The 21,142-nt window shown below is 44.1% G+C and overlaps 2 protein-coding genes and 2 non-coding genes across 11 annotated transcripts; all 4 read right to left on the bottom strand.

The window, feature by feature from the left end:
• Nucleotides 1-466: 466 nt before the first annotated feature.
• On the bottom strand, nucleotides 467-19,590 carry RNASE4 (ribonuclease A family member 4). 5 transcript variants are annotated; one of them, XM_008508934.2, is made up of 2 exons: nucleotides 19,453-19,590; nucleotides 467-1,712 (listed from the first exon to the last, which is right to left on the bottom strand). In XM_008508934.2, exon 2 carries the CDS (start codon nucleotides 1,693-1,695, stop codon nucleotides 1,252-1,254), a length of 444 nt encoding a protein of 147 aa, XP_008507156.2. In that variant the 5' UTR covers nucleotides 1,696-1,712; nucleotides 19,453-19,590; the 3' UTR covers nucleotides 467-1,251. The 5 variants fall into 5 exon arrangements, with proteins under 5 accessions (XP_008507156.2, XP_008507153.2, XP_070482551.1 ...); XM_008508931.2 differs by lacking the exon at nucleotides 19,453-19,590 and adding an exon at nucleotides 18,670-18,853; XM_070626450.1 differs by lacking the exon at nucleotides 19,453-19,590 and adding an exon at nucleotides 18,606-18,744.
• On the bottom strand, nucleotides 6,415-19,550 carry ANG (angiogenin). 4 transcript variants are annotated; one of them, XM_070626500.1, is made up of 2 exons: nucleotides 19,453-19,550; nucleotides 6,415-7,052 (listed from the first exon to the last, which is right to left on the bottom strand). In XM_070626500.1, exon 2 carries the CDS (start codon nucleotides 7,032-7,034, stop codon nucleotides 6,594-6,596), a length of 441 nt encoding a protein of 146 aa, XP_070482601.1. In that variant the 5' UTR covers nucleotides 7,035-7,052; nucleotides 19,453-19,550; the 3' UTR covers nucleotides 6,415-6,593. The 4 variants fall into 4 exon arrangements, with proteins under 4 accessions (XP_070482601.1, XP_008507150.2, XP_070482591.1 ...); XM_008508928.2 differs by lacking the exon at nucleotides 19,453-19,550 and adding an exon at nucleotides 18,670-18,807; XM_070626490.1 differs by lacking the exon at nucleotides 19,453-19,550 and adding an exon at nucleotides 11,810-11,937.
• Nucleotides 19,279-19,350, bottom strand: TRNAP-UGG (transfer RNA proline (anticodon UGG)). Its single transcript has one exon. It is a non-coding gene; the product is annotated as a tRNA-Pro (tRNA).
• A 974-nt stretch (nucleotides 19,591-20,564) lies between the features above and the next one.
• TRNAY-GUA (transfer RNA tyrosine (anticodon GUA)) lies at nucleotides 20,565-20,656 on the bottom strand. Its single transcript is given in 2 exon segments — nucleotides 20,565-20,600; nucleotides 20,620-20,656. It is a non-coding gene; the product is annotated as a tRNA-Tyr (tRNA).
• Nucleotides 20,657-21,142: the final 486 nt, after the last annotated feature.

Genomic DNA, 21,142 nt, shown 5'->3' with positions numbered 1-21,142 from the left:
GTTCTCACCACACACTCAAAAGGGTAACCACGGGAGGTGATAGTTATGTTAATTAGCTTGTTAATTAGTGATCATTTTACAATGTATATGTATACTAAATCAAGTTATACACTTTAAATACAAAGTATATATCTGCTGTAAACGAAATGTTTCCAGTTTAGTCCTTTCACACACACTTTCCTTCTTTAGCAGCTAGTGTCTTCCTACATTGTTCCCCAATTCGTTTCTAAATATTTAAAGGGAGAAGGGAGGGTGTAAGAATTATCTTTGAGAGGAATCATTGCCTCTGGAGTAAATAAGACAAAATTTTGTGTCGTGTCCATCGATCTGATGGGTGTTAGTCTTGGACCAGACTTTATGAGGATATTAAGGAGTGTGCATGTTTGTAAACTAGAGAAGAATTAAAAGAGGATAGGAGAAAAAGAAATAATCCCCCACACAAGAAGCTCAGCACAGTCTTCTCAGATACCTGCAATTTAGGGCCTTTATTACAAGGAAAACATGAAAAATCTTTCATTTGGGAAGAGTGAATGATTCTTAATGATCTAGTACATTTTTAATACTCTGACTTACTAGGGTGATTCAATAATTTGTGAAGAGAAAAAGAAAATTCCTTGTATCATTTCTTGATCTTACTAGATCCAAACACAATGAAGTTGCCAAAGTATAGAGATATCATTTTGCAAGTACATATTTCCAAATTTTTAATGCTTCCCCCAACAGCTGACTTTTGGGAATAACAACAAAAAAAAGGTACTTTCAAAACACTTCTTGTGATGAAGTGGAAAAAACTCTGGATTAGTAGCCAGTTAAACAAGATTTTTCTCTCAGTATTTCCATCACTTTATGGTTTTCAGCAGATCCCTTAACTTCAGGCTCCTATATATGACAACAGCAGCAGCAGCATTACAGGGTACAGTGGCATTAAAATGAGACAATTTAGATGAAAGCAGTTTGAAATGCTATGTAAATACAGATAATGGCCAAATTCCAAAGGATAGGATCTGAGAGAGCTAAGTTAACCAGTATTATTGGTTATTACAGAGAACTTATTACAGAGAAGCCCAGATTTATTATAGGTTTATGTCTCCATTTCTCTTTGATCTTATTTAACAGAATGGGTATATAGAGAAAAAGAATAAGAAATAAGCAGAGGAGACGGAGCCTGGACAGCTCAAATGCACCACTCATTGCTATTCAAGGAGTAAGTTAGAGGTCAACCGCTGGGCCATAACCTCTGCAAGGTGGTATCTATCTATCAAAGTGCACAGGTACCTCCGGGTTACCCTCGCAGGCAACGACAACACGTCTAGTGCTGGTCATGGCCCGATATCTGCAGTTGGGGGCCCTGGAGCTTCCTGTCTCCCTGCAGTCTGTGACCTTCACTACACCCTCATGGCAGTTCATCTTGCCGTTCTTGCACTGGATACTGGTGGTGCTGCAGATACTACGAATGTTCCAGATGTCTTCATGGATGAAGGTGTTGAAGCGCTTGCACTGGTAGGAAGTCATCTTCCGTCTTTGCATCATCAAGTTGCAGTAGGCATCACTGCCAACTGTCACCTCAGGGTCAACGTGTTGCCGCAGGAATCGTTGGTACATGCGATCCTGGCCGTAGGAGGGCTGTATCAGCACCAGCCCCAGCATGGTCAGCAGCAAGAGCAGAAGCAACGACAAGGTCCTCTGGAGAGCCATTGTTACCTCAGAGGTGCCTAGGGAGAAACCAAGGGGCAGGAGAAAGGACGGTAAGAACTGGGCACTGGAGAGAGGTGTTGAGAATAGCAAGCTGCTATTTCCTTAGTTCTGTAGTCTCCTTTTTCCTCCTTCTTACATGTACCGTCTCCTCACTCTTTGCTTACACCTTTTCCCACTCTTGCTTTCCCAAGAGTGAATAGTTTGCAAACATGGTCTTCTCTGAAAGCAAGAGCCTTTCTCTTTTCTAGAGAAGTTGCTGTAGCCAATGACACAGGGCAGGTGACTGTCCAGGTGTATATGGTCTATATGGTCAGGGTTTGAAAAGAGAGAAGATCTTTAAATGAAACTGGAGCTGTCTGTCTCTTGAGATAATTCTCAAGTCGTATGATCTCTGAAGAATGTTTGCTTCTCTGGAGACTCAGATTCCCAAGAGTTTGGATAGACTGAGGATATGTCAAAGAAAGTTTAGGAATTGACTTTAATTCCTTACATCTGGGAATTAAGGAAGGCAGTACAAAAAGGATAGAGTAACATTCAGGTTTAGCCTTTTCTCTTATGTGGCTATTCTAAAGGCATTAAAATCAAGTCCTTTTGGAAATCTTGTAAATCCTATTAAAAAAAGAACCAAAAACAGAGGACCCAATACAGTGCTTTGAAGATAGTAATTAGTGGTTGAATGAGGCAATAAATGAAATAAGCAGGCTAATGAACAAACAAAATGAAATGGGTATAGAGAGTGAAGGTGTTCCCGAGGCTTGTGGAATTGACTGATGAGAAAAGCTAAGAAACATTTAAAAAATAAATCTAAACAGCACAATCTCCACAACAGAAGACTTGCACTCTGTCTTTTTTCTTAGCTGTTTCTGTGCACAACCTAAAAAACTAGGCCCTGGTGATATATTCCTTTGTCAGGCATCTATCCTTGATGCTCTGCCTGTCTTGTCAATGGCTGTTGGTAGTTGTCTGTCTTCTCTAGTTGCGGGATCATTGTGTTGGCACCTCTTGGCAATAGAAAATAAATATATGTTTAATAGAATTAAAATACAAACAACAACACCTCCAGAGCAAGAACAAAGAAAGCATTGCTGTGCTTTGAGAGACTTTGAGAACATTGCTTTTGTTATCTGAAGAAAGGAATCCAGGCCTATCTGCTAAAATATGTTCTCTTTCCACATCCTCTGCTGCCTCTCTCATCCTTCTCCCCACATATCCAGGGTATTAAAGACGTCTATGCTCAGAGTTGCTTCTCTAGCATCAGAGTTTAATCAGGGGTGGAAGAGAGTGGGAGTGGAGGTGGGGGTCACTCATCAACACTAACTAGCCAGATGCTGCCATCTGGCCGTCACTCCTGGGATTGACAGGAACTCATGGACTGTGAACCCACTTGACTCTTGCGGTGAGGCAGGGCTGACTCAGAGCAAAGAAAAATAATCTCTGATTGAACAGGAAGTGAGCAACCCAAAGTAGCAAGCACAATTTTTTGAGAGTCAGACAGACGCATATCTACATGTGCAGTCCAAGGGCTGGCCTCAGCTGAACTCCTGGTTTGAGGTATACGAGTACTACTGTCCGGTGTTTTCAAAGATGCTGTTTGATAATACTCTCTGAGTGACTGAAATGGCTCATGAGGGACCTGCAATTTGTCCCACCTAAAGCCCATCCTTTAGTTGGTAACAATGACCAGTATCAAAAATAACTTCTTTTAAATGCCACCTCCTACATCACAGCCACCTGTTGCCTGCACACAGAAAGATACAAAGCTCTATGTCATATTCCTGTGACTGCAGCTGTAGATACAAGATACGGAGTTAGGAAGAGAGGGAAGTGTAGGGGTTATGGGAAGAAGGGTGCCAGGGAGAAATGATGCTTGATTCACTCCTCAGCCAAGACCAATGGATACCTCTTGTGAAGGTACACTTAGCACCTAGGTGATAGCTTCATTACAACGATGTACTCTGGGTTGTTTTTCCCAAATCTAATCTTGTGCCTCTCATCTTGCACAGTTCTATCTACTTTTTCACATCCTGCTTCCTTGTGACCAAGAATGTAGTTTAGTAAGATAACTGGCTACAGTGAAGATTCAAACTATTCACGCAAAGCAAATCCATGACCTCAGCCACACTAACCAACTGATTTAACAAGACATGGAAAAATATTTGCAAAAAGAAAAGTCCAATGTGACATCAATGGGTGCATCTCAAGTCTGCAGCTACAACAGAAAATTAAATGATTCTTTAATCATCCTAACATACTTTTTGTTCAGATCTTGCCCCGAAGGCTTTCTCCATTGCACCACATTCACTCTCAATAAGAACTTCATATGATGATCCCGAAGATCTAGCTCTGCCACACCAGCTGTGTGACCGTGGGGAAATTACTTAACCTCTCTCAGCATATTTCCTATAAGTAAAATGAACATAACAATACCTACCTCTTAGAATAAATGATAAAATCAATGTAAAGTGCTGATCATAATGCTGAACACACAATAAGTGTTCAGTAAATGTTGGCAATGATCATTTTTACAATTTTCACTTTTCTTGGTTTCCTGTGCTTCCCTCAATCTGATAAAATAATGAATGGCTACATTGAATTGCATATATTATTGATCCCCCATTTATTTTGTAGAGTATCTGTATTCCCAAGAAGTTAGAAGGCTGTTTTTAAGCTGAAATATCTCAGCTACTAGGATTTATCCTGTGTCCCTAAAGAAAGTTTTTCTCTCCAGTTGCATGGAATTTTCTTCCTTCCATTTCACCACTTTTCAAAGGACTTGACATTTTGGGGGGTTTTCTTCTCTTTTCCTTGCAAAGTCAACAAAGTGCAGCTGACCAGTACTTCAATTCCTCAAATGATTTGCTTGAGATAAAATGTCTTGTCTGTGACGTGACAATTCACTCTAAATAGCTTTTGGTTGTGAGAGAACAAGAGATGCGAAGCAAACAGTACTGGATTGGCTACCCAGCTGCTAGCTCTGTCAGCAGGTCGGGAAGCACCACTACTCCACGGCTATATGGTTTCTTAGGAAGTAGTCATTTGCCCTAATGCTAGAGCAGGGTGTGCAATGATAATGCTCTAAGCAGATGTTTGGAGAAGACATGAGTTTTCACAGCTATGGCGACACCAATATAGTAATGGTCCAGGCTTTGACCTTCCCCATCAAGACTTTGAATGGGACAATGATCTGTATGGAAGTCACTTTGCCTCATGTCAGGGAGATAGTACCAGTTGGAGAACCTGAGAAAAGGGTCCAAATATTATACAAAAAACTGAAACTTTCTCACTTCCTAAGGGGTTTTGAGATTTTATGAGAAGGCAAATTTTCCAAGAAGAGAGGTTTGGAAAACTCCTCTCCTCACCTTCTTAGGAAACGACAGTGTTTTCAATTTTGAAATAGATTAACTCAAGGCGGACAGATTCACGTCCTGAGTGTGCGCCAGTAAGCTACTCCTCCTTCCCTTCCTCCAGAAATTGGAATACTTTCAGTAAGGCTGGGCTCTCCCAGGTGGCACCTGGACACTGGTCTATAACCCAGGTACTGGGGAACCAGAGATTTTGGCCCATTTCAGGGTAATGAAGGCAGCAGGAGAGGCCACCATCAGGAATGCTGTGACTACTACTGTCATATATTCACAAGATGGCAAAACTAGTGATTTATAACTGTAATTTTTAACTACTTTCTACATAAAATATCCAGGCATCTGTTGATGTGAATTAGGTAACAAGAAGTTAACCACTGAACCTGTGGATTGATTAGTATATTTTACAAAGAGAGTGTCTGTTAACCTAAGTTTATGTTTACTTGAAAATAAACCCAGTTGAAGAAGAATGAGGGATAAGCTTGGAATCTATGACTTCCCTAAGACCTCACGGTTGCCAGACACCAGTTGATAAGGTAAAAAATTAGAGAGAATAATGTAAAGTAATCAAATTTTTTGATCTTTATATAAAATAACCATGAGAATATCCTGGGAGCATCCCATTTAAAACAACATCAAAACTACCTCTTGCTTAAGACAAGAGGTGGCCACCCTGAATGGATTTTGGTACTCACGTAGGATTACATGTGTGTGCATGTGTCTGTGTGTGAGAGGGAGAGACAGAGAGTGAAAGTCGAATGAATCTGTTGGTATTAAGTTCTAAACTCTTCTCCTTAAGGTTTAACATTTGTAAAAGTAATATTGGCTTATTATTTGACAGCAAAAATAATTTTCGCCTCCTGAAAATTCTTCTCAGTGGCCATGAGCCCTGGAGTTTTGCCAGCTGTCTCTGTAAGATGAATTTAACATCCTCACCTTCACAGAAAGGTGAAGTCCCCCTCCCTACTGACTGATAAGGACCTGACTGATAAAGAAAAAGGCATTTCTATCCCATCCAATCTTCCCAGGAGACAGCTGAGTAGAGAAAATGGGGAAAGATCAATAGGCCAAGAATCAGTGAGAAGACTTTGATTCTTTTTTTTTTTTTTTAAATTATGTGTTGTATTTTTTTTTAAAGATTTTTATTTTTTCCTTTTTCTCCCCAAAGCCCCGGGTACATAGTTGTGTATTCTTCGTTGTGGGTTCCTCTAGTTGTGGCATGTGGGACGCTGCCTCAGCGTGGTCTGATGAGCAGTGCCATGTCCGCGCCCAGGATTCGAACCAACGAAACACTGGGCCGCCTGCAGCGGAGCGCGCGAACCTAACCGCTCGGCCACGGGGCCAGCCCCCAAGACTTTGATTCTTACTAATTTCAGAGACATTTTTATTTGTTAAACATACTATAAAACAGACAACAAAAGGTCCAGGCTGCTCATTTTCTGGGCCCCTGGCAATGAATGTTGCCACCACTGTTCTGGGGTGTGGAAGGGAAATGCAAGGGAAGGAGAGCGGATCCAGCTCTGGGCAGTGGCCTGCAGGTTATGGACGGAAAAAGGACTCATCAAAGTGGACAGGCAAGCCGTTTTCACAGGCAATGACAATGCTTCTGAACCCTGGTGTGGCTCTGTATCGGCATGGAGGCCGGGGGGACCCTCCTGCATGCTTGCAAGTGGTGACCTGGAAACGAGTCTTGCTTATTCTTAAAGTTTCTCCGTAAGGGTTTCCATTCTTATTTCCACAGATGGCCTTGATGCTGCTCTTGCTGCCATGAATAAAAGTGTTGGTGTCTTTGCAGGGTGTGGTCAGGTGTCGTCCCACCATCATGCTTTCACAGTATCTGTCATTCCGGCCCCTTGGATTGGCATCATAGTGCTTGGTCAGGAACTGTCTGTACCTGGAATCATCCTGAGCCAGGGATGGTGGGGTCAGACCCAGACCCAGCACGAAGACCAACAACAGGGGGCACAGGCTCATCGCCATCTCTTCCAATAAAGGCTCCTGCCAAGGGCAAAAGGAGGCGAGGTAGGGGCACAGACAGCATTGCCAAATGAGGCTGAAAGGACAGGGACTTTTCTCTCTGACAGGGCATCACAAATCAGGTATCTTCACTCACCTAAGTATATCTTTTCTTTTCCCTTCCCATTTATCTCATACCTCTTGTCAGTCCATTCCTTTGGAAAGTCTGTTTAAAAGTTTCCTGAACGCAACTTCTAGCCTCAATCATTCTTTCCTATCCCTTAAGGATCACTGAGTATTTACCTATCAGTCATAGCATTACAAAATCCACTCACATTCTTTAATTCACTTATTAATTAATTTAATAGCAAACATTACATAAGCCCCTTCTGGGTGCCAGGGACCGTGCTAGGTCCTGGAACACCAAGACCATTAAGACACAGCAAATACCTCCCTCAAAGAGGCTGTAGCATCCATGGGGAAGAGGTGGGAGCTCTAATTTACTGAGGTGAGAGTAGGATAGGAGGTGAGAGCTATAAAGAAGAGAGACTTTTAGGGAACCCTGAGCCCAGGGAGGGGTCAATCAGAGGACTGTTGAAGACAGGGTTGCAGGTACTCAAGCCAACTAGGCAGCTGGCTGTGAGGAGAGCAGTTTCACCCTGAGGTGAAGGGAGGCAGACTTTCTTCCCCAAGAAGTAGGTGGTTCACGGCCAAAGGTGCAATTAGGATGTACTATTTAGAAAGAACAGGGAGAAGCATGAAAGAATCCATGTAATTCTTGGACGTGGGTCTGGGGTCAACTCTTACAGAGAACTGGAGGAAGAAGAATTCAAGCTTGTTCTTAGGAGCTTCTCGAATTGGGAACAATCTGGATTATTCTAAGAGAACATTTTCTAATTCTCCCTGAAGATGTACATAGATTGTCACACAACAGGAAAATGATGTTACTACGTGGTTAAAAAAACGAACTCCCCTTAGATCTTTTCATCAAATCAAAGACCTTAAAATTTTCTGTAATGGCTTCTTAACATCTTTCTCAAAAGAAGAAGAAGAAAGAGAAGAAGAACAGGATGGCTGCCATGATCTCTCAAGATCTGTCGATCTGAAACTGTAGAACTCACACATCCCAGGGATGGGTGTCACAGATACTCAGACACATCTATAGGGTAAATATGGCACTTCTTCCTGGAGCGTGATTTTTAACTCAAAGATAGATAATCAAAAATAGAATTAAATAAGTACAGATTACAACAAAATAGAAAACAAATTTCTCATAAACTTTTAAGATTTTATTTCTTATGAAATTTGAAGACTTGGGAATTGAAATATATTTGGCGTTTGTAGCAGGCAGTTTCTAACTATATCTTTAGTTCTTTGGAGAAAATTTTAAAGAACATGCAGAGCCTTTAAAACTCACCATAGTCCTACCCCACATTATATCAAATATATATGAATGCCCCTACATCTAACAATAAAACTGACTTTTCACTGGAAACTTGATGTTGATTTTTGTAATTTTGTTTTTCAAATTATTTATCTATGAGTAATTCATTTAATTCATGATTGTCTATGATTTCTTGGCAATGAAGGCACATACTGAGAAATTCCCAGAACAGGAGAAAAGTTTGATCTTCAAATTATTCTCAAATGTAATATAATTCTTACAAATCCTAAATTTAAAAATAAATGATATATTTTCATAGACATTAAATTAATTATTATTAATTTTTTATTTTGTGCTTTTCTTGTGTGTAAGTCAATAAACATTATTTTCATATCAAATGTTTTTGCAGCCCTTAAAGAGGTCACGGGTCCCAGTACAAAGCCTGTAGTGTTGCTAACAGACCCCAGCATCTGATGGTGAATCTAGAAAGACAAGGGAATCCAGGGTTCTGCTGGTTGCGTGGAAAGGCATGTGACACAGTGAGCAAAGGGAGGGCTCCTTCTCATCGGCATTTGGCATTGATCCACCTCATCTGTCTCATAACTGTAGACAAATTTGGTGCACTGCTGAAGAATACCAAATTACACATTAAGAAATTTTTTGGTCATTCCACAAAACTGAAATAAATAGTAGCTGAAAAGGTTTCCACTAAGCACAGAGAGTATAATTTGTAATAGAATCAAGCAAAAGTGTGTTCTTGGGAGTTTAGCAAGAACGTGGAACATGATAGCTGAGGGGAGAGCTACTCCTAAAAGAATCACAAGCATTCCTACATGGCCGCTGCTCCCACACAGCTGCTGGGCTGCCGTGCTACCCATTTGCCAAGCTCTTTACATTCACATTGTGCTTTTCAGTCTCCTGGATGTATTTTCTTTCTAGTTTTTTGGGAAAACTTCATCAAAGTTTTATTGATTTGCAATCAATTAAATCTCTTGCTCTGCAATGGGCAAATATTGCCTTCTAATGTCAAAGGCAACTGTAGAATCACAGGCTCTCAAGATCCGAAGGGACCTTAGAGGTCACACAGTCAACACCTCTCTTCCAAACAAGGCCAGAATCCCAGAGTCCAAAAACTACGAAAGAGAACCAGAGCTGGCGGTACCCAAAGAAGTCATTAGGTGGCAGTGGTGGATAGGAAAGTTGCCAATGTCTCCCAAGTCACAGGAAAGACAACTGGTCCTTTGTAGGACATCCCAGGTGCTGTATACCTGGTGGGGACATTGCTGTTTACAGAAGGGAGTGTGAGCTGGCAGGTCTGTCTAGAGTCTCTGTCCAAATACTCTATGCTTTAGATATAAAGACCAAGGACACCTCACTAGATACAAGTGTCAAAGCAAAGTCATAGAGCTCAGGATCTGCCCACAAGGATATCACAAAATAAAGATTTCCCTGTTAGTTTTCACGGATGTCATTTCCAAGACATCATCCATGTGATGTTGGGTAAACAATTACCTGTTTACTTGTCAGTATCTCCTACAGGTGTATAATCTATAGGAAGGCAGAGCCCATATTATTCACCTTTAATCACAGTGCCTGCCTCAGGGTGGACCTTCAATAATTACTTTTTAATGACTGATTCCATTTTCCTCTCCAGCCTAAATTTGTTCATCTATAAAAAGAGAGATTTGTTAGCTATAAAAGTCTGAGATTCCATGGTTCTCATTAAGCATGGGAGAGCCTTTTCTACTTTCACTGGCAAAAGTCCAGTGACCATGGAATTGCAGAGACAAATCTGTGTAAGTTTAGTTGGTGGCACAGGGCACCAGCTGGAAGAAATAGATGATAGCATGACCTGCGGCCTAGTCTCACTGAGATGTGCCATCTCTTAAGGCTCAGCATATAAGCCAAGCCCATAGACCACCTCTAGTGAAGGTAAACCACCTGACACCACATAGGAGCTTCACATTCTAAAAAGCCACTTGCTCATGGGAGGTTGAAGGCCCTCACGTACCAGTCTGGAAAGATAAGGGAGTATCTTTGTTTCCGATTTGCAGAATTTGCACATTCATTCCGTAACAACTCAGATAAGGCTGCTCAGGCTTTTTATAATCTTGACTCATTAAGATATCCAGAAAAAAAATCCCAGCAAGCACCCACCATGGCCATCGGTGTCTAACATCTGCTCCCCCACTCACAACTTCCTCGCTCATATATTCAATTCAAAATTTCCCCCAAAAAGAGGTAAAGTGGAATTGGGAGACAATAAGTAAGAGAGAGATTATTTGTGGGGCAGAAGTAACTCTGCCTAGGCCAAGGTGCAGGGCCTCATATCTGGGGTCAATCTCATTCACACATATCCTTCTACATCCAAGCACATAACTGTCAGTCAGCTTACTGTCAGTGGAATTTGTCTCAACTGTTCTTTAGACTATCTATCCTCTGTCTCAAACCAATCCCTTACTCTTCACAAAAATTAATATTCTCTTCTTCTTCCCTCAGGCATGCAAAAGATCCATCAAACTTTATGCACTGGGGAGTTAACTTGACAGTTGATGATGAGTACCTATGGGTACAATTACAACCTAGTTTCACATTTTTTTTATTTTAAGATTAGCACCTGCACTAACATCTGTTGCCAATCTTTTTTTTTTTCTTCTCCTCAAAGTCCCCCAGTACATAGCTGTATATTCTAGCTGTAGGTCCTTCTGGTTGTGCTATGTGGGATGCTGCCACAGTGTGGCCTGATGAGTGATGCCATGTCCGTGCCCAGAATCTGAATCAGTGAAACCCTGGGCCGCCAAACCAGAGCGCGCGAACTTAACCACTCGGCCATGGGGCCGGCCCCGCTTCACATTTTTATATGCTCTAGGGCTATAGCCCCCAAAGTGACAGTATGACACTTAATGCATCTTCCTCCCTTCATCTCCCTTCCTTCTTTCTGGTAGACTGGAAGTACCTTCGTCTGATCTTGGGATGTGTTCCACTTTACTTTCAAAGAGCATGCAAAACTTTCTTAAGGAAAGAAATTCGTAGGGAAGGTTACAAGAAAACAGACCAAAAAGCATACTTTCTGTTCCTTTCCTTGTCAAGCCACATATAATGCCTGCATCCAGGGGGTTCCAGATGCCCTTCAGCAAATGGCTTCCCCAGGTCTTTGGGGATTTTATCACAATTTAGGAATCCCTTCTAAACCTCCCAGTCTCTCTAATTTCCCTTCGTCCACATATAGGCCATCCCCAAAGAGATCTGTTTTCATTTTAAACTTTGGAATCTGATTCATTTACTTCTTAATTCATGATCTTGGGCCCAGAGGCTTTAAAAGGGAGAAATGGTTTCTTTTAAATGGATCGATGGCTAGAAATAGCATATAGATAAACAAATAGAACAACAGATTACCCAGGCAGAAGAATCTTACAAAATCTGGAATTTTCCCTCCAACAGAAGATTGGTTCCAGCTGTTTGTTCCTGTAGGTGGGTTCCAGCTCTGTGAACCTGAACGCCTCTCTCGGTTCTGATTATATAGTGATCAGATGAACAGGGTGGGGAGACTAGATCTAAAGATCCCCAATCCTGGCAGAGGCATGAAAACCAAGGACGCTATCTTAGATAAACGACGAGAGTCATTCACCTCTTCCCTGGACATGACTGGGTCAAATATTAACCCACCTGAATGGATTACAGATTTGTTCTGGGAGGCAAAGTTTGATAAACATGACCTTTTGTCCCAAAGCTGCCTTCTTCTGATGTCTGTCGTTCTTACTCTTGCCCATGACAGGATCTGAGGTTTCACTGTTCACATGCAACGATCTGCATCCAGAAGACGTCATTTCTGATATTGTGGGCCAACTCCAAGAACTGCCTTGGAAGAAGCCTGCAGAGTAAGATGTGGTCTCCCAGCAGGGTGCTGTTCCACTGTACTTTCTATTTACCCACGTAATTTGGTTTGATGAAAGGATGCTAAGCAGGTTATTCCATAGATTTCACAGAACTAGGAAAGCGCTTCTGGAGAAGGCTATGTGACAGCTATGGGTACACTGCCCTTGACCTCCACCTCCCAGCTACTAACTCTCAGAAATATCCTCGCCATATATCCTATGCTTCTTCTTCTTTTCATCCTTACCTATCCACAAGACACCAACCCTGAGCACTCAATCTTCTGTTCCTTGTAACACAGTTGAAAAATCGATTATCTCCGCTATGAATGAAACACTGATATTGCATCTAATCACAAAGTGGATTCATCACTTGCAAAGAAACAATGGGCCAAATGTCACCAGGATCACTTATAGATCCTATAGTTTCAAATATCAGGCAGCAGCAGGATGCTAACTGTTTCACAGACCCCCAGCAACCACCTACACTGGTGTTGGATCTTAGACAGTGTTATCTTTTAAAAAAATCCTCCTGGGGCCAGCCTAGTGGCACAGCGGTTAAGTTCGCACATTCTGCTTCAGGCGCCCAGGGTTTGCCAGTTTGGATCCCGGCTGCGGACCTACGCACCGCTTGGCAAGCCATGCTGTGGCAGGTGTCCCACATATGAAGTAGAGGAAGATGGGCAGGGATGTTAGCTCAGGGCCAGTCTTCCTCAACAAAAAGAGGAGGATTGGCAGTAGATGTTAGCTCAGGGCTAATCTCCCCCGGCCCCCTGCCAAAAAATCCTCTACCCTCTGTGGTCATCCACCCACCTCCAAGTTTTCAGTCTGCCTTTTTGTACTTGAAAGGTGTCAACTAAAGACAGGCTGCCTGCCCATAAAAAAACTGCCCTTGAAATCATCATCAGCATTATAATGAAGGTCTCATATACATGATTACATTTAACAACCATCACCAGGACTATCTGAGGTATTATTATGTAAGCCAGTTTTCCTATGAGGAAGCTCCAGGGTCAAACAGCAGATGAATGGTGCAGCCAGACTTCAAACTCCTTACCTGCAGGGAGAGAATCTTCTCATCTTCCCAGACTCAGCTCAAGCAATGCCTTCTCTGAGCCCTGAATGACCCTCTTCAATCCTACTCCATCCCAGGAGGAGTTGCCCACTCCTTTCTTTATGGATTTACTGTATCCAGTACACATCTCCACTGAGGCAAGCATGGAGCAGGGGTCCCAAGTTGACAGCCTAAGCTGCATTGACTGTAGACTTCAGATGTGTCCCGATGTGTCTGAAAAGCTGATGAGTCAGCCCCAGTGAAGCTTATTTGTGTGAGCCTGTGATGATCCTGGGAAAGGACTCATCCCAAGAGAAGAACATGATGAGAGGCAGGAAAAAGATGAAAAGCTGTGGAGCAATGTCGGTCAAGGAGTACAATGTGCGTCATTCACATCCCCTTCTGACCCAGCTTCCTAGGGCCTAGGGAGAGGCCACCGCAATAAAAACTTGAAGAAAAATAAAGGTTGTTTTGTGAAATATCTCTAAGATTCAAAAAGTACACAGCAAGCTGGTGTAAAGAAGTTCACTACATGGTTGACAGGGGTGGCACAGGAGGTGGGACAGGAGACGAAGTGCCTTCCCCCACTTGAGGATCCTGTTGGGACAAATTTGAGGCAAGTCTGAACAGGAGCTAGAGCATCAAATCAACCATTTGCTCTGCCAAAAAGGAAGAGGACACTGCATGTGGGTAACTTCAGACATTCTGTCATAGATCTCACCCAGGGAGCTGTACCAAGAAAGAAGTAAATTGCAGCCTCATCCTGTAGGTTGAAAAGGTGAGTTAGCAAGAATGTGGGAACTTCAGGAATGCTCTGAGAAGAATGTGAGCTGATCTGGAGTTCTTATAACATGAGTGGGATGGATGTGGTTTTACTTCAGGTTACTATAACCGGGGAAACGGGCTGTTAACCATCACTCCTTTGATGGTTAATTGATCTCATCATCTCTCCATTAGATGGAACCCTTTGAGAAAAGAATTATCTTATTCATCTCTACATTCTTAGTATCTGAAACAGTGGCTGACTCCTAGGCTCCAAGTTATTACTATTTTTTTTTTGTGAGGAAGACTAGCCCTGAGGGAAAATCTATGTCAACCTTCCTTTATTTTGTGTGTGGGTCACTGCCACAGTAGGGCTTGATGAGTGGTGTAAGTCCATGCCCAGATCTGAACCAATGAACCCGGGCTGCTGAAGTGGAGCACGCCAGACTTAACCACTATGCCAGGGGGCCGGCCCCACCCAAGTTCTTTTTGTTATCCCTCATTGCTCCTGGGAATGCACCATCTGATCTTACTCTGGAGATCCCAACCATGCAAACTCTCCTCGCTTCTGTGAAAGATGACTGAGTAGAAAATGGAGCCAGAACAGCCATTTCAAAGGAACTGCCTTGCATGTCTTATTTCATCTTCCAAACGACCAAACTGCCAACATGCCAAGAAGTCAGTAAGGACAGGAATATCCTTTCTGTAAGAACTGATGGAACTGGACTTTGCTGATGATCAAATTGCTAACCAATCAATGAATTACAAGTCTAGCCTTTTGCCTGATGGCTTCCTCTCAAGCCAATCTATGAAACACAAACCTAGCCTTCCCTCATCTAGCATCAATGAACTCTTCCTAAATACAACTCATCCCATCCTCCCTTTTTCTTATGAAAACCCTAAGCCCCTCTGCTGTAATTGGGACATTATTTGGGTTTCTGTCTGACTCTGTGCTCCCCGAATTGCAATTCTTTGATCCCAAATAAATACTTTGCCTCTTAAACTGGTTTCTGTTTTTGTAGGTTGACACTTCTCCTAAGGCTTACAAACGCAAGTGGGTTGGGTAACAGTTACCAAACAAGGCAGGCCTGATTCCCAGGTAGGAGCAGGAAGGCTTCTAAGGTTCCCAGGAAAGCTCTGCTTCTAGCTTACCGACAAATTCTGAAAGCCCACTGATGTACCTTTATTTTGTAGAAACTGGTCCCCATTCCAACGCAAAAAATCCCTAGGAGGGTTAAGTCTTTAAGCAGCTGTCAATGAGCTATACATCCGTGGGCATGTATTTTAGAGCTTATTTTAAGAACAGTTTTTGGTAACTGGAAGGGCCTGAGGGTTTAAGGAGGAAGAAAAGTGGGCAGCATGGAGAACCTGCAAAAGGACACACTTCACATGCTTTTCAGCTGTGTTGGGGCACAGTCCTGCCCGAGCTTCACTTTTTTCCCCACATCCTGTTCCCCTTTTCCTGCATCTCTAACTAAATCCTGAGCTACAAGGAAAAAAGTGTCACGGGTAGTGAGAAAAGGAACAAGTAAACTGCCACAAACAGCCTTTCCCTCAGCACCTGGTACCTCAGGGTTACTGAAGTCTCTGGAAAGGCAGGGATAGGTATGCCTCTGACCAGCATATTTGTTCTGCCAAACACCAAAGTTCAAAGTCCTTTAGTTGCAAAGAGAATTAAGGGGACATGGGGCCCATAGAGTAGGGCCTCTACTGGGATCTAAGGGATGCCCAAATGCTCACTTTCCTTTTGTGGGCAAACACGCTATTTTAAATTAATCACACATCACTTTTTAAACAGACACTTAAAAAGTGAGTTCTAAAAAGTTACCAACCAGTCCTTTGGTAGGGAGAACAGCTGCCAGGCCCACTGCAACACTCCTTTTGCCTCAGCAGTCCTGGATGACGGAAGCAGCATTCAACTCCCACAGTTTATGGGGATCAAGATGACTTGATCACCATGACCCTTCTCTGATAAACTGCCTAAAAGCAGAGATAAGGTACTCCACTCCAACATCACATACACACACACGCAGAGTCCCACGGCCTGAAACACAGTTCAAGCACCAACCCACACAAACAGATCAGCCTCTGATTTGGGAGTTACGCAGTGGTGCTGAGGAGCAGCCTCCAGTCTCTGGACATAGCCAGGTCCCTTCTCTGCCTCTGGGATCTCACCTGACCACCTTTGGAGATTTTACAACTGGCCCACACAGTTAACAATGCAAAAAGTCAGGTAGGTGAACGGTGAATGGTTGCTTTGGTTCTAATTGTTTTCCTTTTCAGTTTGGCACAACGAGGTTATGATGAAACAGAAAATAAGGTTGGGGGAAAGAAAGTTTTACTCGTTCATTAAAATGCATCTAAGCGCTTACTCATTTGTGTTTCAAAATACAACAAGGATTTATAGTCTATGATTAACGAACATCGTATCTTTGTGGGTAATTTTAGTACATGTGAAGCAATTACCAATTGAAAAAAAGTACTCATATGTTTACAAAAAATGTTCTGATAGCCTGAACGTGAAGGTCATTCCCCTTGTCCTGAAATGTTTTTCTCTCTTCTTCAAGCCAATAGTCTCCCTGCACACAGACATAGAAAGCATGAGTTCTAGGGCTCTCCTGCTGGTGTACTTTTCCCTTTTATACTGAGGGCATATGTTTAATTCTGTCCTTAAGACTAATTATAAAATTAGGTGATGGAGGGAAGTGACTAATCTCTAAATTCCTTTATAACCTAACACTTTTTAGGTCTATAAACATGAAACTTATTTAGTATCAGAAGTAATGGTTAAAAGAGTATGAAGCTCACGTGAAAAGAAGGATAATGCCTCCACCTCCGGGGTGGGGACACTACTGATTCAGGGAGAATGGGGCAAAGTCCTGCTGACATGCCTATATTGCCAAACAAAGATGAAAATTAAACATTCACCTTTCAACAGATTCTGGGCTTTGTGCCCATTCTCGCTTTCCTAGGTATTTCAAGGTGTTCTTCTGAGAATAACTATTTACAGAGATTGCTCTTTGCTCAAATACAGATGAAATTAAAACTCCTAAAGAGGGGTTTCACTGGCCTGCTTTGATCCACTTTCTTATCCACGTATTTTAATTTATGAATCACACTGGCAAATGTTTCCAACAATAACGACAAATCTCTTACCTTTGCCTGCTTATAACCTGACATCTGCTCTTCCAACAATAGCCAGAGACATTCCTCTTTTCTGGAATGGTTTTTTCCATCCTCTCTGCCAAACTATAGTTCTTCTCCACATTACTGGAGTACCTTTTATATAAGAGTCATATTGCTAACACCCTGACACCTCACGCAGTCATAGAATGAGATGGACTTCAGGGACCATCGGTCAACCCCTCATTTTACAGATGAGCAACAGAGAAAGAGAAAGAGAAAGAGAAAAAGAGAATATGTCTTGCCCAAGGAACAGCTAGCATTCCTGGGATCAGACTCTTTCCAACTCACCACATAGCTTTTGCATTCCATACTAGTAATTTCCAGAAAATCAAAGCTAATTTTAAAGGTGCCAATGAAACTTGCTGTTTAAAGGAAACCTACATTGAATATTTCCATACATTCCAAAAATATTTTACTCTCCCTTTTATCTGTAAAAGAGTTGCTTGAAATAGAGTGTCTGTAACAAAATTATCCTTCTGCACTAACTAGCTAGCTAGTAACTGTATAGTTAAATAGCTCTTTGAATACCTGAGGCTGCTTCTGGGAAGTTGGCCATGTGCTGCTCAGATAATTATGTCACTTGGGTTTCTAGTTATTACATTTATGCCTCGATTGTAAGGTTCTTAACGACACAGAGGGAGGGTCTTGGCTCATTTGAGATTTTCCGTAGTCCCCAGAATGGGGCTGAAAGTGTTTCTACTGTCCTTCCTAAAGAAAGATGTTCTGTTTTGCCTTTGTGTTGTTACCATTTGACGTCTTGTCTCAAAGGAAGAAAGCTGAGGATCCCAACGCTCCAGTAAGAAAGCTTAGAGAAGAGGCTGTTGGCACAGTGTCTCCAAGAATTTCATAACACTGGCTGAGGGTGGGTGAAGGGCGAGCAGATAGAAGAGAGTAAACAGGAAACGAAAGCACCAGGCCCCAAATGTTGGTTACGCTGGCACAAACTGGACAAGGCCTGCTACATAAATCTGGAGATGGACCAGGGTGCCAAGCAAAGAATCCTTAGTTTTGAGCAAGCGCAGGCCTCCTCGGATCTCCCTTAGGTTCGCCAATTCTGTGGTCCCCAGTGAAGCCCACGTTCCAAGCAATGGGCATTCACGCTGCCATCGCTGCTCAGGTGCGGAAAGTAAACACGGGATGGAGATGTAGAATCGCTAACTCGTACTATTATTGGACTTTTACCTTCCTTCCCATTCCTCAGCTCCTCCAGATTTGTCCCACAAAAGCCTCCCGGAGGAGCCCACCCTGCCTGTACTACGAAGGGACTCCCCCAGCCAAAACACTCTTGATAAAGCCACCGACAGGGAGGAGGAGGAGGAGCAGGAGTGTGAACCCACCTCGGCCTCGGAACAAGGCTGGAGAACCGGGCAGGACAGTGGAAAGAAAGTTATTGTTTCTTACCGGCTTCTTCCTCCCTTATAGGATGATGGGGAGCTGGTAGAAAACGCGAAGATGTGCTTTTGAATCTTGCTTTGGATCCTGCGTGGGGTCAGCGTGCGTGTGCGTGTACAAGGACGGGAGAGGGGTGCAGCGAGAAGAGAAGGGTGGGCGTGCCAGCCTCTGTGTAGTTGGGACCGCGCCGGCTTTCCCCGAGGAGGCCCCCTCCGCCTGGACCCGCCTCTGGAGCTGGCGCCACAGCAGCCCCCGCCCAAGGCGCGGCGGGCGGGTCCCTGCCTGGGCTGGGAGCGAGCCTGGAAATCCCAGCGCGACGCGCAGCGGCTGCGAGGGCACCGCCTCGGGGGACAGCCGACTACGGGACACCGGCCCCTGTTCCCAGGAGTGAGGCAGCCCCTGCGAGGCGTCCGCTGGCAGACTGCAGGGTGCCGGGCAGTTTCATTCTGCACAGGTCGTCAGCCCCATCTGCCACATGTTCACTCAGTGCACCTCTCTTGCAGAAGAGTTAGGAACTCGACAAAGTTTGTATAGAACTAAACTTTTTCTAGTAGTAGTTCCCAAAGGAGGAGAAAAAATAAAAACCCAGGGGAAAAAAAGAAAACAACCCTCGGTTTCGGGCTCGTCCGGGATTTGAACCCGGGACCTCTCGCACCCAAAGCGAGAATCATACCCCTAGACCAACGAGCCACGGAGGAACTGGTCTGCCTACGTTTCTTCTGAACTTCAGTTTCCCGTCACCAACTGGCCGCCAAGCCGGGCGGGAATTTTGTTCCCTTTTGTGACATTTACCTTTTGCCTTGTTTAGTTCTTCCTCCCGTGTTCATTAAGTCTCAAGTCTGACTCGCTTATTCTTTCCGATCCACGTCCTGGACCCCTCCAGATACCAAGTGGGGTGAGGGGAGGCATCTTTTCAGACTTCAGGCCACGTGACTGAGTTCCACCCAGCCCCGCCAGGCCGGGTCTAGCCTCGAGCTCGAGCCTAGAGAGAGCCTGGAGGGAACTGAGTTGGAGCCCGGGGGCTCGAGCGGAGCTCGGCTGGAAGGTCCTGAGCCCCAGAACAGACGCGCGAGGCGTGTACCCGTCGGGCTGCTGCCACCTCGCGCGAGCATAAAATCCTTGGGGCAGGACTGGTGGGCATCAAAATACGGGAGCTGGAGTCGGTTGGAGGTGAACCAGTCTGGCGCGTGTTCGGATAGTCCAGACCTCTCTCAGTTTCCCGGAATGAGAATCAAGTTCTCCATCTCCCACCCTTTGCTTAAACTGTTTCCTTGCTCTTGAATTCGCTCTCCCAGTCTCATCCCAACTCACGTCAAATGCAATTCCTCTTTCCTGCTCCGGCTCAGAATCTTTTTTTGTGGAACTATGAAAATGTATGACTAGCTAAATATAATTAAAATTGTCTCGTAAGGGCCTCCACCTGAATGAATGTGTATGGAGTTAGGGCGGACACTCGGGCTGAAGGTCACAGGAGGTTTGTTCCGCAAATGAGAGCCACGCAGGCTGCAGGGTAAACATATATATATATATAGATATATATAAAAACATATATATCTATATAGATATATATATATACACGCCCAACGAGTGGTCTTGGGTCTCTGAACTTTGGACCCCAGGCAGCGACCTAGGATCAAGTAAAAGCCAAAAGAAAGAACACCTTACGTAAGATAATTCAGAGCCTCTCCAACTTGTTGGAAGGGTTGGTTCACATTCCTCGCCTCACTGTTTTAAGAACCGATTTCTTTAAGACGGCTTATGAGTTCAAAGTCTCGACGAAGCTGAGTTTTTCTTTGGGAGAGGTGTAAGGTTTAGAGAAAGGGACCCCAGAAGACAGAGAACGGCGGAAGAAACAGATGAGCAATGGCTCTGTGGGTGGTGGCGAACCCCAAAACAGCAGCTCCTCCTTCGAGCCGGAATCGAACCAGCGACCTAAGGATGACTACGTCAGAAAGAGCACTACAGTCCTCCGCTCTACCAGCTGAGCTATCGAAGGGAGCACGTAGACAGTGCTTCTAGAATCCTCTATTCAGGACACTGATAAACAGAGCAGGGTGAAGGACGATGTTCTAGTTGCTGATGAGCGCACACCGCGGAGTAGCCAGCTTGTGAGAAAGTCCTGCGCTCGCAGTTCTGGGAACAACCCTTCTAGAGGTGGAGTCTCCTCCTTCACCGAGGGTCTTCCAAGCAGGGCCAACCCGTGGGCTCTTCCCCGGAGCCCCTACAACTTGTGCATCCCGAGACCTCCCGCGGTGGGGGGATCTGCTCGCCAGGGGGCTGCTGTGTTCACCTAGCGCGGGGGCCTCCCAGGCACGCTCTGTGTCTAGAGTGCGAGCGACCACCCGGGCACGGGGGAACTGAGACCTGAGGCGGTGGGAGACACAATTCAGACCGCGCAACTGCGAGCCAGAGAGAGGGGCGCAGGCATGGACCTCTGCTCCGCCCTCACTTCCTGTGCCCGCTCGGAGGCCAGGCGGGTCTG

The sequence above is a fragment of the Equus przewalskii genome, chromosome 1 (assembly GCF_037783145.1).
Source record: "Equus przewalskii isolate Varuska chromosome 1, EquPr2, whole genome shotgun sequence".
Classification (NCBI taxonomy): domain Eukaryota; kingdom Metazoa; phylum Chordata; class Mammalia; order Perissodactyla; family Equidae; genus Equus; species Equus przewalskii.
Note: the sequence above shows the minus strand (reverse complement) of the source record. Positions and strands in the feature narration are given on the sequence as shown.